General features: G+C 40.1%; 1 protein-coding gene across 2 annotated transcripts; it reads left to right on the top strand.

Moving 5' to 3' along the window:
- The first annotated feature begins 1652 nt into the window (after nucleotides 1-1652).
- LOC121607521 (anoctamin-9) lies at nucleotides 1653-14743 on the top strand. Of its 2 annotated transcripts, none has more exons than XM_041938377.1 (25): nucleotides 1653-1784; nucleotides 2001-2042; nucleotides 2768-2842; nucleotides 2958-3080; nucleotides 3190-3326; nucleotides 3479-3528; nucleotides 3947-4005; nucleotides 4732-4811; nucleotides 6187-6321; nucleotides 6406-6499; nucleotides 6579-6639; nucleotides 8145-8227; nucleotides 8338-8442; nucleotides 9073-9237; nucleotides 9315-9351; nucleotides 10835-10946; nucleotides 11130-11187; nucleotides 11286-11383; nucleotides 11478-11674; nucleotides 11763-11915; nucleotides 12003-12150; nucleotides 12240-12362; nucleotides 12688-12781; nucleotides 13064-13176; nucleotides 14170-14743. In XM_041938377.1, exons 2-25 carry the CDS (start codon nucleotides 2022-2024, stop codon nucleotides 14183-14185), a joined length of 2337 nt encoding a protein of 778 aa, XP_041794311.1. In that variant the 5' UTR covers nucleotides 1653-1784; nucleotides 2001-2021; the 3' UTR covers nucleotides 14186-14743. The 2 variants fall into 2 exon arrangements, with proteins under 2 accessions (XP_041794311.1, XP_041794312.1); XM_041938378.1 differs by having other exon boundaries at nucleotides 1758-1784; nucleotides 2036-2042.
- Nucleotides 14744-15347: the final 604 nt, after the last annotated feature.

Here is a 15347-nt window from a genome sequence, read left to right as displayed (position 1 = left end):
AGTGGACCCTGCAGCACTGACTCGGATGTTTAGTTTAGTATAGATTCGTTTTGGTTAAAGCATTGTGATGTTTGGCTCTTCTCCCCAGTCCTTCACACTTCTGTATTTGTTTCCTCTGTGACAGGGAGCTCAGGAAGGGGTCCATCAGCAGCGCCCCTGCTCCTCCCAGCCACCTCTCCAGCACTCCGGTCAAATTTAGTAGCAGCGGCCCCCTCTGTCGCCCTTCAAGTGGTTTACACGCTCCTGTACTGGTGTAATTATGTTATCCTCCTCTATGGGGTGTGGCCGAGGACAGAAATACAGCTGCTTATTTTCGCGACCACTTTTTCTCCAGCCTCTCCCCACTTGACATGTGGGTCTTCTTGGGTGTGCACCGCCGTCATAGATTTGCAAGGCTAATGGTAAAAATCTTCTTTAATAACAGGGCACGGAGGGCCACCCGTCTGACATGTTAGTTTAGTCATGTTAAGTTTGCAGTCAAAGAGGGGATGGGAGACAGAAATAAGTCCACGGGGCTGCGCAATGGGAATCGCATGTAAGAGGTACATTTAAAAAAGCTCACAAACATCAAAGAGGCCTACCTATTTATAGAGATGTCTCCTGCTGCAAGTGTACTATAATTTTATGAAGATATAGATTTAAAAAATTACATTTTAAAAGTATGGAAGTTCAAACACACCAAGACACCAGTGTGAAAAAAGTAACAGTCCTGCATTTAAAGTTTTGCAGAAATAAAGGATCTATCCGTAATATATTCTATAAAGTCGATCTATTAAAAGCAAAAGTACTCGTTATGCAGAACTAACCTTTCTGCAGGATAATATTTATATCACATTATTATGACTATTTGTGCTTGAAACAGCATTTTCAAAGTAGTGGCTGAGGTAAGGAGTAAAGCAAGGAGATTTTCAATCATATTTTACAGGTTGGTCATATATGCTGTTTTTAATGTTGAATATGAATATAACACTATAATGGGCTATATAAAAAAAGAAGCTTAAGCTTAAATGAAGTTGTGGAGTAAATAGGTGCAATACATCCCTGTCAAATGTGGTGTTCAAGATGCATATTCACAGAATTCTACTTAAGCACAGTTATTTCTCAGCACTAAAACCTTCCTGTGTCTAAGGTAACTGTTAATCTGCTCAGTGACTTTTGTTTTGGTACTTCCTGTAAACGTGGACTGTGGAAAAACTGCATGAATTAATTTACCTGATACATTTTGATGAATTTAGGTTTTTAGTTTTGACAACCGTCTTTTAAAAAAAAAAAAAAAAAAAAAAACAACTTTACTTCAGGTTTGTTTATTTCCATGCTGGTTCGGGCACTCAAGACTTAATAGCCTGTTCTTCTGTGAATGGTAATGGACCTGCTCAGCCTTTCCATTAGAGACCCGGAGATGCGTTCATTGTGATTTCATGACTCAAAGAGAAGAAGTGTTATTTTTAAGCAAATGTCGCAGTCAGTGCTGACCGACGAGTGTGGGATGATTCAGCCGGTGTTGAACAGGCTATCGAAAAGTCCCTGTGTTTGCTTCCATCTAGCGGTGGATGTAGGCTACGTTATTATGCATCAGTGAGGAGGAGGAGGCAGCAGCAATGTGCCATTCCATTGCACCTGTGAAGCCACATCGAGATAGTCTCTATCTGCCTGCAGCTTCTGAAACACACAGTAGATCCAGCTTGTTTGTGTGATTGATGACCGCATCTTTGCACCGGCTGAACAAAGAGGGGGTAAAAAAAAGGTGGAGGCTCCAAAGATATATGCTCTGACATCAGCAACAGGTAGAGTCGCTTTTGTTGCATTCCTCAGCTGGTAGTACAACAACACGTTTGTTCCTGGAGGAAGTGCGGAAGTTGCTTACTGCATGTCCAAAAGCCCTCATGTAATTTTTACAGTCGTGCTGATCGGTGAGCGAGGCTGAGGCTTTGGGAGCACTGAATGGTGACTGACGCTTTTTTTGTCTTTGTCTTTTTCTTTTTTTTTTTAAATCCGGGAAGTCGCATCTGCATTAACTCATCATGCCCGTCCACAGGAGGCAGGTAGGAGGCTTCATTCATACATCCTAATACAGAGATTGTTTGGATACATAATGTAGGAGCTGACCACAGATCAGCTCCTACTTTAAGCTTCTGTTATGTGGCCATTGGCCTGCTGCTGTCATTTTAACATGCCTGCCAATCCTGCACTAAATAGCTCCAACAGAAGGTCATTTTGGTGCTGTAGGAGACCCACCCTCACACAGATCCACACCACATAATACTGCTTTCGTCTGAATTAGGGCTGAACGGGATCTGTGTACTTCCACTGGTATCATCATGTTGTGCGTCTAGGTCTGCCACTCCTTCACTATGTTGGCCTCCATGTAACCTGTGTGTAGGCTGCTCCTTAAGTGAATAGCATGGATTGGCATGAGAGTGAGAGCACATTTGCATGCCATGCCGTTCAGTCGGGTTGGATTAACCCTCCTGGCTGACAGTCCTCTATGGTGAGTCAGGATCGCCACAGGTTTCTGTCAGCACTGTGGCATTTGCTGACACACCCCCACGTCATAGTTAAACAGGATTCTTTTGTACCTGATGCCCTCTTTGCTGATTTTCACAAGCTTTATAATTACATATCAGTGGAGTGATGAAACCAAATTATCAATTACAGTGAAATCATCATACATCAGTCACTCACATCATATCACTATCACTATCATTCACTCGTGATGTGTGAATTTGGCATTATTGTGCTCATTGAGTGACAATATTTTCTTGTACAGCCCAGTATTGAACTACTGGAATTAATGGGAGTGGTGAGAGAGAACGGCAATGAACAGACATCACTTCCTCCTGTGGTAAGAATTGAATGTGTCCACTTTAACATGTTCACCAGTGCTGTCCATCACAGATTAAGACTGATCCATACAATGTCTGAAAGTCTGACTTTGGCGTATCCTTCTTGTCACGCAGCACACTCCACTGTCGTACGACTACGTCCTGGTTGCCAAAATAGTTGAGAACCAGGAGAAAGAGGCTTTCAAGAAGCAAACTGAATACATTGAGGAACTGAAAAAAAAGAACATGAAAGTCACAGTAAGTGTTCAATGAAACGAAGATTTATCTGTACTCTCTCTGTCCAGAGTGACAGTGTTGCAAAGGTCATGGTTGATTAATTCACCTCATCTCTATTTACATCTCTTAGACAATTATAGATGATGATCTCGTCTTCTATGGGATTCAGGCGCCTAAAGAATTTTTTGAGAAGTACAGGTATCTGCTCAAAGTGTCTGATGCTTGTAACTGGAGCTCGGATCAGAACGTTGTACCACTCAGCACCAGGTAAACCGTGTTGCCGTAGCTTTTTTTGACAATCACAGATGCTATTTGAAGTATCTCTGATTGTTTACGTCCTCCGTACGATGCCGTTCCAGTGCGAATGAAAGAAGTTTTGAAGTCTCGTGCTGCGTGTTAAGCTTTTGTCCTCATTTCAGGATAAGGATTGTCCACTTCATCTTGAATCACACCCCTCTTCGATCGGGAGGTGAGAAACTCTTGCTTCATTTAAATAAATACTAAATAATTCATGGAATATTATTATAATATTATCAATACCGCAATGTGCCCAAGTGCAATATCTAAAACACAGGAGCTGCAGTTTTGTGATGAATGTAAAATGTGTCACAACATGGCATTATAAATGAAGCGTTGTGGTGCTACAGAGATGCCCCGGCCCACAAAACATATTTTGCAGACATAAGGGATCATACCTGTGTGGCACAGACCCCAGCCAATATCACACCATCATAATTTTTAGATGTTTTTTTGAATGAAAATGAAAATTATCACTCAATCCGTTAAAATATATCGATCAGCCTGACTATATTTACAACCCCAATCCTCCTCAGCTAATCTGACGCCTGACCATTCATGTCAATCTTCTCACCTTTTATTCTTCTCAGAGAGTTTGCGGGATCTTATGATGATGAAAGTTTTTGAGGCAAAGTTCTGCTTGCATGAGGTAAACATACACACATTCTGACATACAGTATAAACCTTGTGCTTTCTAGTGTATCTATGATTTATGGTTAACTATAATAGCTTGCAATATTGTCACCGTATCTGGCCTGATAATTGCATTATTACCCACACTTTAAACAGTCAACTTTGGCCATAAAGACTACATGAATACAGGATGCACACATCCTTCTGGTTAAGATACAGTTAGAGTTACAGTTAAGTGACACAATTATCTACTGATAAATCTCTTCTTTTCACATGGCTGCTTTGCTTTTCTTTTCTCTGTGAAATTGTGAAGTGAAACCTGGCAGAGGCCGGCCAAAACAATAGGTTGCTGCCAAAAAAGTATTTGTTCACAGAGACACTATAGGAGTCATATGAGTGCAGTGAGTCATTCAGTTCTGGGAGTAAGTGGGCATGTGTGATTTATGTGTGCATGTGTCTTCTTCTGTCTACATAAAAACAGGGAGGAGAAGTTGTTTCCATGAAATTAAATATCCAGGAAATCGAAACAGAAATACATTCCTTATTCTAAATATGAGGCAGCATTAGTTTTGGATGCCATTGTAATTGTAGATATAAGATAGTAAAATCAATTAAAATTAAAATTGTATTAAATTTTACATTGTAGGCTTCTGTTTTCAGTTTGACTGTATGTTAACCAATGTGTATGAAGCTTCTTCATGTGGACGATTTCCTTTGATTTTTTTTGTCCTTCTGCTTTCAGAAAAAGAAACAGAGAGAGCTGAAGGAGAGCTGGGCACGATGGACAGCCTGTCTCCAAGGGCAACCCATAACTGCTGTCAGGTTTGGACTGCAACACAACAGCCTATTCATCACCCTGCTCTTTACAGTTGCAGTTATTGCACCATTATTGTTTTCTATGTCATCCTACTGTGAAGTAGGTTCTACTAACACGACAACAGCAATCATGCCACCCCCCACGCATGATGCAGGCATTGTTTTGACTCATTATTTAAGAGGATGTACAGCACTTAACGCTGGTGCAGGTCAAAGATGTTGTCGTTGTCTTTAGATTCACAATGGAAACATGCATCATGTGTCCAATGTTAAGTAAAAATATGTATAAGCTTCATGCTAATTCAAGTTAGCTGTGCCTGTGAGCTGTAATTTCAGCACCGACATTAAGCCTTTCATCAATCCAATCGTGCCAAGATGCACTGGACGTCATCACTCCACGTTTCGGTCAAGTGCTTGTTGTCCTCATACCCAAGTGCAATTATTTGAAATAGCAGCAGACTAAAACACACCCACGTGAAAAAAATCTGAAAATTTACGTTGTACAAATTAAAAACTGTATATGTTTATATATCAACATATTGTTTCTATTTCTGCTGATAAAAGTCATTTTTCTGCAGATTATACACTGACAGTATAATTTTTCAAATGATTGTTTAGTGCCAAATACAAATCTTAAATGTATGCCTGAAACAGCATGACATGTACATCATGTGTACAACATCATTTAGACAGAAAGCCCATAGAGTACATAAAGTATAATGTTGTATATAATCTGTATGAAATTGGTTGCAAACATCACTGTAATTACAAACCCTATTCCAAAGAAGTAGTGACACTGTGCAGAGCATAAATAAAACAAAATCTGATAACTTGCTGATCCTTTTTGACATACACTCAATTGAAAACAGTGCAAAGACAATATATTTAATGTTTGACCTCATCAACTTCACTGATTAAAAAACTGCTTATTCTGAATTTGATGACAGCAACACATTTCAAACAAGTTGGGACAGGAGCAACAAAAGACTGGGAAAGTTGTGGAACACTCCAAAAACACCTGTTTGGATCATTCCACAGGTAAACAGGTTCATTGGTAACAGGTGATAGTATCATGATTGAGTATGAAAGGAGCATCCTGGAAAGGCTCAGTTGTTCACAAGCAAGGATGGAGCGAGGTTCACCACTTTGTGAACACATGACTGTGTAAAGGATGTTACTACATGGGAACACTTTGAAAAAACATTGTTGGTAAACACAGTTCATTTGCAAATGATTAATTTCTGTTTTTTATTTATGTTTTACACAGCGTCCGACTTTTTGGGAATCACAGTTTTTCAATGTCTACGAATTGCAAATGTCTGTAATTTTCCTATGATGATCTGTGTGATATGTGATATGTGTCTGTGTGTTTTTGTATCAGGAACTACTTTGGGGAAAAGGTGGCCTTGTACTACCTGTGGTTGGGCTGGTACACATATCTCCTCATCCCCCCTGCTCTCATCGGGGTCATAGTCTTCCTTTATGGCCTTGCCTTCTTCAACAGCTCACCCCTCATGTACGTTTCTCCACGACTCCACAGTATCTTTGTCGTAACAGCACATTTACACTGTATTGAATTAAGTGCTTGCTGTGTTTATAGAAAGGAGGTTTGTGAGGCTGACACAGTCATGTGTCCACTTTGTGACAAGAGATGCAAAGTGTGGCAGCTCTCCGACACCTGCACATATGCCAAGGTACGTGAGTGCAAGTAAGGTCGACAGCTAAGTGTTTCCTGGTCTGTTTGTGCTCACTGCTGGTCCTGTCTGCCAACAGGTGAGCCTGCTGTTCGATAACAATGGCACAGTACTCTTTGCGATGTTCATGGCGGTGTGGGGTGAGTTCTGTGTGTCTCTGTGACACAAGTATTCTTGTGTTGATAGAAATAATCATGTATTTTCAATATTCAGATCACAGTTTGAGATACATCAATGTGATTTGTTTCATAGCCACTAACGCCTGTGCAATAGACACATTAGATAAGAAATAATTGAAAATCAGGGCGCTTTTCTCCAATACTGCATTTTTCGTCCAAATGTTTTTGGCTTTACTGTACAACTTGTACAATCAAGTCTTTTATCTGCCTCAAATTTATTTTATCCAACTGCCTGGATGTTTTTCATGATCACTGAGACATGCACTGCCAAGGAGCTGAGAGAACCTACTCGTCCTGGCTGCTCTCATCTTAATCGCCCAGGCCATCTGGCCATGGGGGTGGTCAAGCCATCTATAAGATCATATAAATGCTATGTCACTTTCTTCTCAGCATCTCGGCTTTTAATAACTCTGTGTGTTTGTGGATTTTTAAATGTTTAGAGTCTGTCATCTGACCTCTCCTATTCAAATTCATATGTGTTCTAGAAATGAAGGATTCAGGCAAGATGAAAATTGACTTGAAGGAAGTTTATTAGCACAGCTGTTGAAACAGTTCAAGAGCAGCAACTGCAGTCTTCGAAGAAAAAAGCGATCACACGAGAGCATATTCAGTATGAAAGGAAGTATGTGAGGGAGGGCTGAGATGAAGAAAGAGAAAGAATGCGTCAAGGACAGAAAATTAGAGAAGTGCTCCCTGCTGAATGGAAGTCCCCTTACAATACAGATTAGAAAAACAAAAAGAAATCCAGTATAATTTTGCATTCACTGCCTGGAAAACAGGCTGCTGCTCAGATAGTGCAATTTACCACCAAAGTAGCAGTTTACAGTAAGACCACATAAGTAGGGATCAGCTCCTGAGTTTTCTGCCGCCAGATTTCTAATTTCTATTTTTAACTAAAGCTTTCATCCACTAAACCTAACGTGAACTACTCTATATCCAAAGTTGTCTTACTTCCCAGAACTTGAACGCAACTCCCATCTTTGTAACTGTATGTCTTGGCTGATTCAGCACAGTAGTTTTTATGACTGGCCTTGTGCCAGTATGCTGTAGCCAAAAGCAAACTGTGTATCTGGCAAAATTAAAATGTTTTCACAGGATGTTAAAGCTTCATTGGAGGCATGTTAATAGTTTCATACACAAAACTGCTCCCAAACATCATGGAAGTAGCAAAAGCTATACACCAGCATGGATACTTGCTTTCAGAAACTGTTTATTTGTTTATTTGTTAGTGGATCCCCATTAGCTGACGCCTGAACTAGCAGCTAGTCTTCCTGGGGTCCACACTCACAGCATAATACTAAAAGTATACAAACAAGAATACATAATTGAAAGTAAAATAAATTAAAGCAAGAAAAGATAAAAACCGAGAAAAATAAGTTTTCTCATGAAACAATTCCTGTCACTGTTGTGCAGTCCTCATATTGTTGTAGACTGACTGAGCTCACTGAAATCTCTGGTCCTCACAGCAACACTGTTTTTGGAGTTCTGGAAGAGACACCGGGCTTCCTATGTGTGCGAATGGAAAGTGTCTGACTGGTGTGAGGAGGAGGTATGATCGGTTTTGAACATTATTTTCTTTGGTAACGTTTCAGTAATACCAGTTCAGCGCTCATTAGAATTCATGGCTGTGTGTGTTTTTTCTATTATGTTTAACTGTAGGAGGAACTGATCCTGGAAATCGTGAACAACGCCAACTGTGAGCCAAAACAATATAAGCACTCCTACCTGCGCAGCACTGTGGTTTTAATCTGTGTCACAGCTATGGTGGGTGTCATTTTTATTTCTTCACATACAGTATTTAAAGGGCTTGTACACCTTTAGAGTTCAGATTTGGTTTTAGTTAAAACGTTCAAAAAATAAGGTAACCTCAACAGAATGTAAAGAAGTAACAGAGATGGCGTCATGTCAAAGAAATGTTGTATTGCAGAGATACTGAAATTAGCATGCTAACCAGCTAGCTACGGTCAGTCCTCTTGTGATGCCACCCCGTACCTCAAAAGGCACATCACAAAGACACTTCAATTGAACTCTACAGAAACAAAATAAAATTCACCAAAACTGTCTTGTCTTTCCACTGTTACAGTAGTCCAGCTATAGATGCTGAGGCTAACTGAGCTAACTAGCTAACAGCAGCTAGTAGCTATAGCCAAAGATAGCCAAGTGTAAAGTGAGCAGCCGTAAGTGGTTACTCTGGTTTTAAGATGCCCCCTATTTGTTTGGAGCGACCTTCGACAGGTGACCTATCTCACACATTGTACCTTTAAAATAAGAATCAGGTTAAAGTTGGGAAAGGTTTGAGTTTACTGACCAAAGTTAGAATCAAAAGCTGCAAAACATGTAGTTAATTGAAGCCCTCACAAGATACAAATTAGTGTTTTTGTGTTGTTTCCACAGATATTAGTGATCATCGGCCTGACACATGCCTTGGTGGTGTTCAGGGTGATTGCAGCAGTGCTCTTGGCTGAGGGGTCGTGGGAGTTTCTGAGCAACCACTCGAACAGCGGGGCAATGATGCTGGGGGCCGTCCTCCATTACCTCATCATCACGGTCATGACACGGGTGGGTCTCTAAATGAGCAGCTCTGTTTCCTGTTGGTAATATCCTCTGTGACTCTGAACATGCTTTTGTCCTTGCAGATCAACAGGATCGTAGCCATGAAGCTCTGTGAAATAGGTACGTTTACTGTACCTGCTGTAATTTTAATATGTCGCCAAACTTTAAAGAGATGCAGTAACACTAATGTCCCACTCCTGGCAGAATTCAACTTCAGCTTTAAAAATATTGTCCTTTTATAATCCTATTTTAAAACATAATGCATTTCAGGAATAGAAAATGCTGTCGATACCAGTTTTAGAGTTGTCAGTATGGTAGGCAGTGAGAACAGGCAAACAAATGTAGGGGAGCTGAAGCAGGAAGGCAGGTAATTGGACTGAAAGCAGGTCAGACACACAGATAACAGACAGATAACTGGCACCAAGTCCAGGCAGGAAAAAGTTGTCCCTCCACACTGTGGACCACATCCAGAGTCCACTCTTACTATCAAGGTTCAGGGTGGATATTGGAATGGGGCCACCGTATGCATATATACTGACTGGGGAAATGAGGGCAAGTTGTAAATATAATGTGAATGATGAATGTGATAGATCAGGTGATATTCAGATGAGGGCAATTCACTGAGGCAAACTAGAGAACAAGAGGCATGACAGGATGTAAAACCCCAGTTCCAACAATGATGGGACGAAGAATAGATAAAAACAGAAAGTGATCATTTACTAATCCTTTTTGACATATATTCAATTGAAAACAAAGACAATTTAATGTTTTACCTCATCAGCTTCACTGATGATTTTGTAAATATAAGTGCAATATCACATGCCTGTGAATATTCTCATCCATCCAGGTCATTGTAACCTTTAGGGCATTCAATCGTTCGCAACTGGACCTCGTCAGTTTGTCTTACAAGACGTTTCGCCTCTCATCCGAGCAGGCTTCATCAGTTCATGCGCACCAGACTAGATAGGACAGCTCTAGTCCTAGTCCAAGCATGTTTCCAGCATAAGGAAACATGCTTGTATGGTACAGACCTCAACAAAAATCATCATCACTATTTTTAGATTTTTTTTTCAGTGAACATTTAATGCAAAAATTACCATTCCCGCTAAAATTGTGACTCATTGCATATCATAATACCTGTCAAAATAATCTCAGTATTATTTTTTTGCATATCTTTCAGCCCTAGGTGTAATTAATGATATTACTGTAATTAATAATTGCTGTGTCCATTTGAACGACCCACTTTAGTGAGGCAGCATGTTTTATATCAGGGCCCTGGAACTGGCACAGCTAATTAGAATGCATCCATCATGAAGTAATTAATTTCACCTGTGTTTTTCCTGCTATGACATGCTGATTATATTTTTGTCAATTGTGTCCTGCAGGGAGCCAATTAAGTTCATTTGAACACCCAAAACTATATCTTAATAGTGTGTGCACCAATATAATATTTTTTAGATGAATAGAACATAAATAGAGGTCATAATATAACAAATGTTAAATTTATATTCTGAAGTAGTGCTTCCCTCACATGTGTGACATTGATTGGTCCATCCATTGACCAAATAGTGAACTGCATTAACACAAAGTCTGTCTTTACCAGAGAAAACAAGATCATTTGCTGCCACAGAGAAGAGTTTCACAGTCAAGATGTTCACCTTCCAGTTCTTCACCTATTTCTCCTCCCTCTTCTACGTCGCCTTTTTTCTTGGCAGGTAAGAGCTAGTGGACTCTGATGCTTATTAACATAATTTCAGCCTTGTCACCCAGCTCTAGACTCAGTTTCCAAACCCACACAACACATTGGCATAACGTAAAGGACTCAAAATCCATGTCCAGATGAAGGGAGCTCATTGTTCTTACTCAGGCATGTTGTGTCTTTCTAACATACATGACAGGATAAATGGCCATCCTGGTGGTTATGTCCGAATTGCAGGGAAATGGAGACTAGAGGAGGTGAGTGATATAGATATGACTAAATATATAATATATTTTACATTCAAATATTGCATCTGATTGCATTTCGAACATTTCACTCTCCCCTCACTCTGCAGTGTCATCCTAGTGGGTGTCTCACAGACCTGTTTATCCAAATGGCGATCATAATGGTACTGAAGCAAACCATCAGCAACGTGTTTGAGTTCACTGGCCCGTAAGTATAAACGAGATTTGCGATTATATACATGTGCGTCGTGCAATCCACTTAGTTGGCCGTAAGTCTGGTCTCTGTGTCCGGTTTGCATCAGCTGGTTCTGCAGGTGGTTAAAGAGAGGGAGAACCCAGAAACTACAGAGGAAATGTGCCTACTGCTACCTGAAAGATGAAGCAGAGGCCAAACATGGAGCTGAACTGTGTGACAACTGCAAGCTTCGGAACTGGCTCAGCAACTACCGGCTCAATGATGTTGACTCCTTCAGCCTGTTTAATGAGTTTCTGGAGATGGGTATGTCCTCTGCTAACCGCTGTGACATCAAAACAACCATACAAATACTGCTTTTGGCAAATGCTATTCTTCTTTGCTCTCTCGTTAGTGATCCAGTTCAGCTTTACCACCATATTTGTGGCAGCGTTTCCTCTTGCTCCTCTGCTAGCCCTCATTAATAATGTCATTGAGATACGCTTGGACGCCATTAAAATGGTCACTCTGGAGCGCAGACTGGTTCCCAAGAAAACTAACGATATTGGTGAGGAGACATTTGAACCAAGAATGAATTTGATAGCTCATATTTTGGCAGTAAAATGTTCCTCACGTCAACGTTTCCTCTCCTCAGGCGTGTGGATAGACGTCTTGGAGGCTATCGGTGTCTTAGCTGTCATCGCGAACGGGCTGGTCATAGGTGTATCTTCAGACTTCATCCCTCGATTGGTGTACCACTACCGCTATGGCCCGTGTGCTAACGGCACGGCAGCAGACGTTGAGTGAGAATGCCCATTCTTTTCGAAAAAGTTCATGTTCTGTCATGCTGTGTGCAACATTCACTTATAAATAAATCCTTCTGCTTTTCAAGCTGCATGGCTGGTTACATCAACAACACTCTCTCCATCGCACGAATGGGTGACCAGAACATACTCAACGAGTTTTCACCCGATCAGATGGTCACTGCTAGTGGCTTGAATGTCTCTCACTGCAGGTCTGTTCGTTTTTAGTCTTATTTGTCTTCAACGGCTGTTCTTTAACTGGCACAACTCTTACATTCGGGTTAGGGGAAGCCAAAGCTGAAACATATCATTTGAGTAACAGCAGAGTGGAAAGTTCTCACACTGCTCACTACCAGTGTTAGTTGCTGTTCAGCAGTCGCAGTACACTCCCATGTTCTGTTTTTATCCTGCTACTGTACTATTTACACTGTTACTGTTCCTGCAAGGACTGTGCAACCTCAGTACATAGAAGTGTGATATAAATAAAGTCTAAATTCTTACGTCAGCTTAACATCAGCTTTCTGTTCCCATTCACAGCTACAAAGACTACAGGAGCAACAAGGACTACAGTTTTACGCCACAGTTTTGGCTAATTTTAGCTGTGCGCTTTGCATTCGTCATCCTGTTTGAGGTGAGGCTTAACTGTGACCAAACAAGAAGCCGCTAACCACCTTTTCTTACACTGACACTTACACTACTTTCTGTGGGCAGTCTTTTTTTTGTACTGTAGCGATGCAACAGCAAAATCCCATGGTGTCCTTCCAGCTTGTCTAGTTTGACACACAGGATGTTTCACATGCATTTCAGATTGGTCACCTGTTCTATAAAAAAATTAGGGAGTGTTCAGTGAAATCACATTTTTCACAGTTAGAAGAGGAGATTACATTCCTAACATTGTTCTCTGTGCCTGCAGCACGTTGTCGTCATATGCAAGTTCATTGCAGCCTGGTTCGTACCGAGCGCTCCCATGCAAGTCAAGAATGACAGACTCTTTGATAAACTCAACAGACTAAAAGAGGAGCTCAGGTGAGTCTCAAATAGTATCCGGTTAGACTGGTGTGGCAGCTGGTTGCCAAAAAACGGACGATCTTGCTAATCCGATGCAGGAATTGGAATGGCTATCAAGACAGAAAAAGGTGGATCAGTGCATCTCTAACCCAAATAAGAACTGCATGTTTCTTTTCATGCTGGTGTTTCGGAAATTAGCAAGACAGGCATCTTCATACTTTAAATTTGACTGATGTGCTGGGTTGATTAGTATAATATCTTCTTCACTTATTACCCTGTCAGAAGTCTGTTTATCTTGTGCTTCATGTTTTGCTGTCTGAAAAACAGTCTAGCTAAACTGATGCTAGCGTTCGTAGCATCACGTCATTTGTTTCTTTAATGAATCAGACTCATTTTTCACAGCAGACAGTCTGACGTGTCTGAGCAGGAAAATCTATCTATCTAGATGGACCCTGCAACTGAATGACATCTCATCAGTAACTAATACTGCTCTGCAATGGCACAAATTACTGCTGTTATTAGACACACCTGTGCTGGACAAGCCAGAATGTCTGCTCTGAAAAGCATCTGTGGAATTTTAGCTGCACTCCTTTCCCTTCGCTATGTGACACTTTTGAGGAAATTGCCCCTGACAATGAAATTGTATTCCACTCTATTAGCTCATGCATTTGACGGTATGATTTTCTCAGTTTCTTAAATTACAGCAAAGCAATGGTAGATATACAGTACAGCCAGCTTCGCTCTTCATGAATGAATGCTAAGAGGTATACATTGAAGAAATGAATATTCCACCCAAGTTTAATGGTACTTTATATTTAAAGTTTTAACTGTATCCTCATTGCCGAAATGATCACACAAATATGGCATGTGCAGCTTTAATTAATTTAATTATTATTATTATTATTATTATTATTATACCACTGCTGTACCAGACACAACATTGTAAAGCCTGTTTTTAAAATGTGTTTTGTAGACGCTACAGCTAACAAATCCTTGCTTCATTTCTTGCAGTTCGTTTGAAGCCTGACAGCATTCAGACACTTTACATATTTCCCCCCTGAGGACATGAACCCAGCGTTGCCTTGTGCATTAAAACGTCCAGACTATCACAGTGTTGAGTCAAACTTCAAAGCCATTAATCATCTCTCTGAAGAGTTGAGACTCTGTTGTTTGCAGTCAAATGTCAAGTGCTGGCTATCTGGATCCTCGTCTATGAAATGGACTCTGAAGACAGACTAATTTTTCTTGGACAAAACAAGTGTACAGTAACTGATTTTACTGACCACGTCTTTCATGAGATTATTCTTATTCTATTTTAAGAATGCACTGATAGCTTACTGTTGGATCTCTATATGTGTGAGATGTATGTGAGTGTTTTTATTGAAAGCCTAAACATAATTTATATTGCTACTGCGCCTACAGTACCGATAGTGTGTTACGATGTTGCCTTATACTGTAAAAAAGCGCTGCGATGAATGTCATTACTGCAGACAGATTCTGATGGTGTCTTTTGTAAATCAGACACATGAATGTTTTGCATTATAATATTTTATATTATCGAATAAAAGAGGAAACTTTTACCTTATGCAATGTCTTTTCAGTTTAGGTTCAGCCGACTTAACTGTGTGTATGGTTTACATTTTGAATGTAAGAAATTGTGATACTGGTGTCATCTGCCTTTTTTTTTTTGTATAAAACTGCAGTATTTCAGTAATAGCTACATTCATGTCAGTGCTGTCTTCAGGGCTGCAGCGTTCACTGAGGACTCCCAATTTGTTTATGGTAATTTTGGGGATTTAATGATCTGATGAGGCCCTTGCATTACTAATTACATAGAAGTCCCACATGGTGGTATTTTTTACTATATATATATATATATATTACAAATGTTTGAAATATCATTTAAAAAATATTCACCATAAATGTATTCCTACATTTTGAAACAGCACTTCTGACTACGTGGGTAGATAAAATGAAAAAATATATAGTTGCCACTCTCTGATGAGGCACCTTTCATATATCTATAAACCTGTGACTTCATTCTTTATAAATTAAAGGTTTACTAATGCTTTATAGATGTAGATTATAAATGACACCTTATGGGGTCCCAGGTTGTGAAAAACCCATTTGACTGGTTTGACGGTTCCACTTAATGCAATTTAACTTTCACACTTACAGTTGCAAACTTG

Source organism: Chelmon rostratus, chromosome 6, assembly GCF_017976325.1.
Source record: "Chelmon rostratus isolate fCheRos1 chromosome 6, fCheRos1.pri, whole genome shotgun sequence".
Lineage (NCBI taxonomy): Eukaryota > Metazoa > Chordata > Actinopteri > Chaetodontiformes > Chaetodontidae > Chelmon > Chelmon rostratus.
The sequence above is the reverse complement of the archived record's forward strand: the minus strand, read 5'-3'. Positions and strand labels throughout refer to the sequence as shown.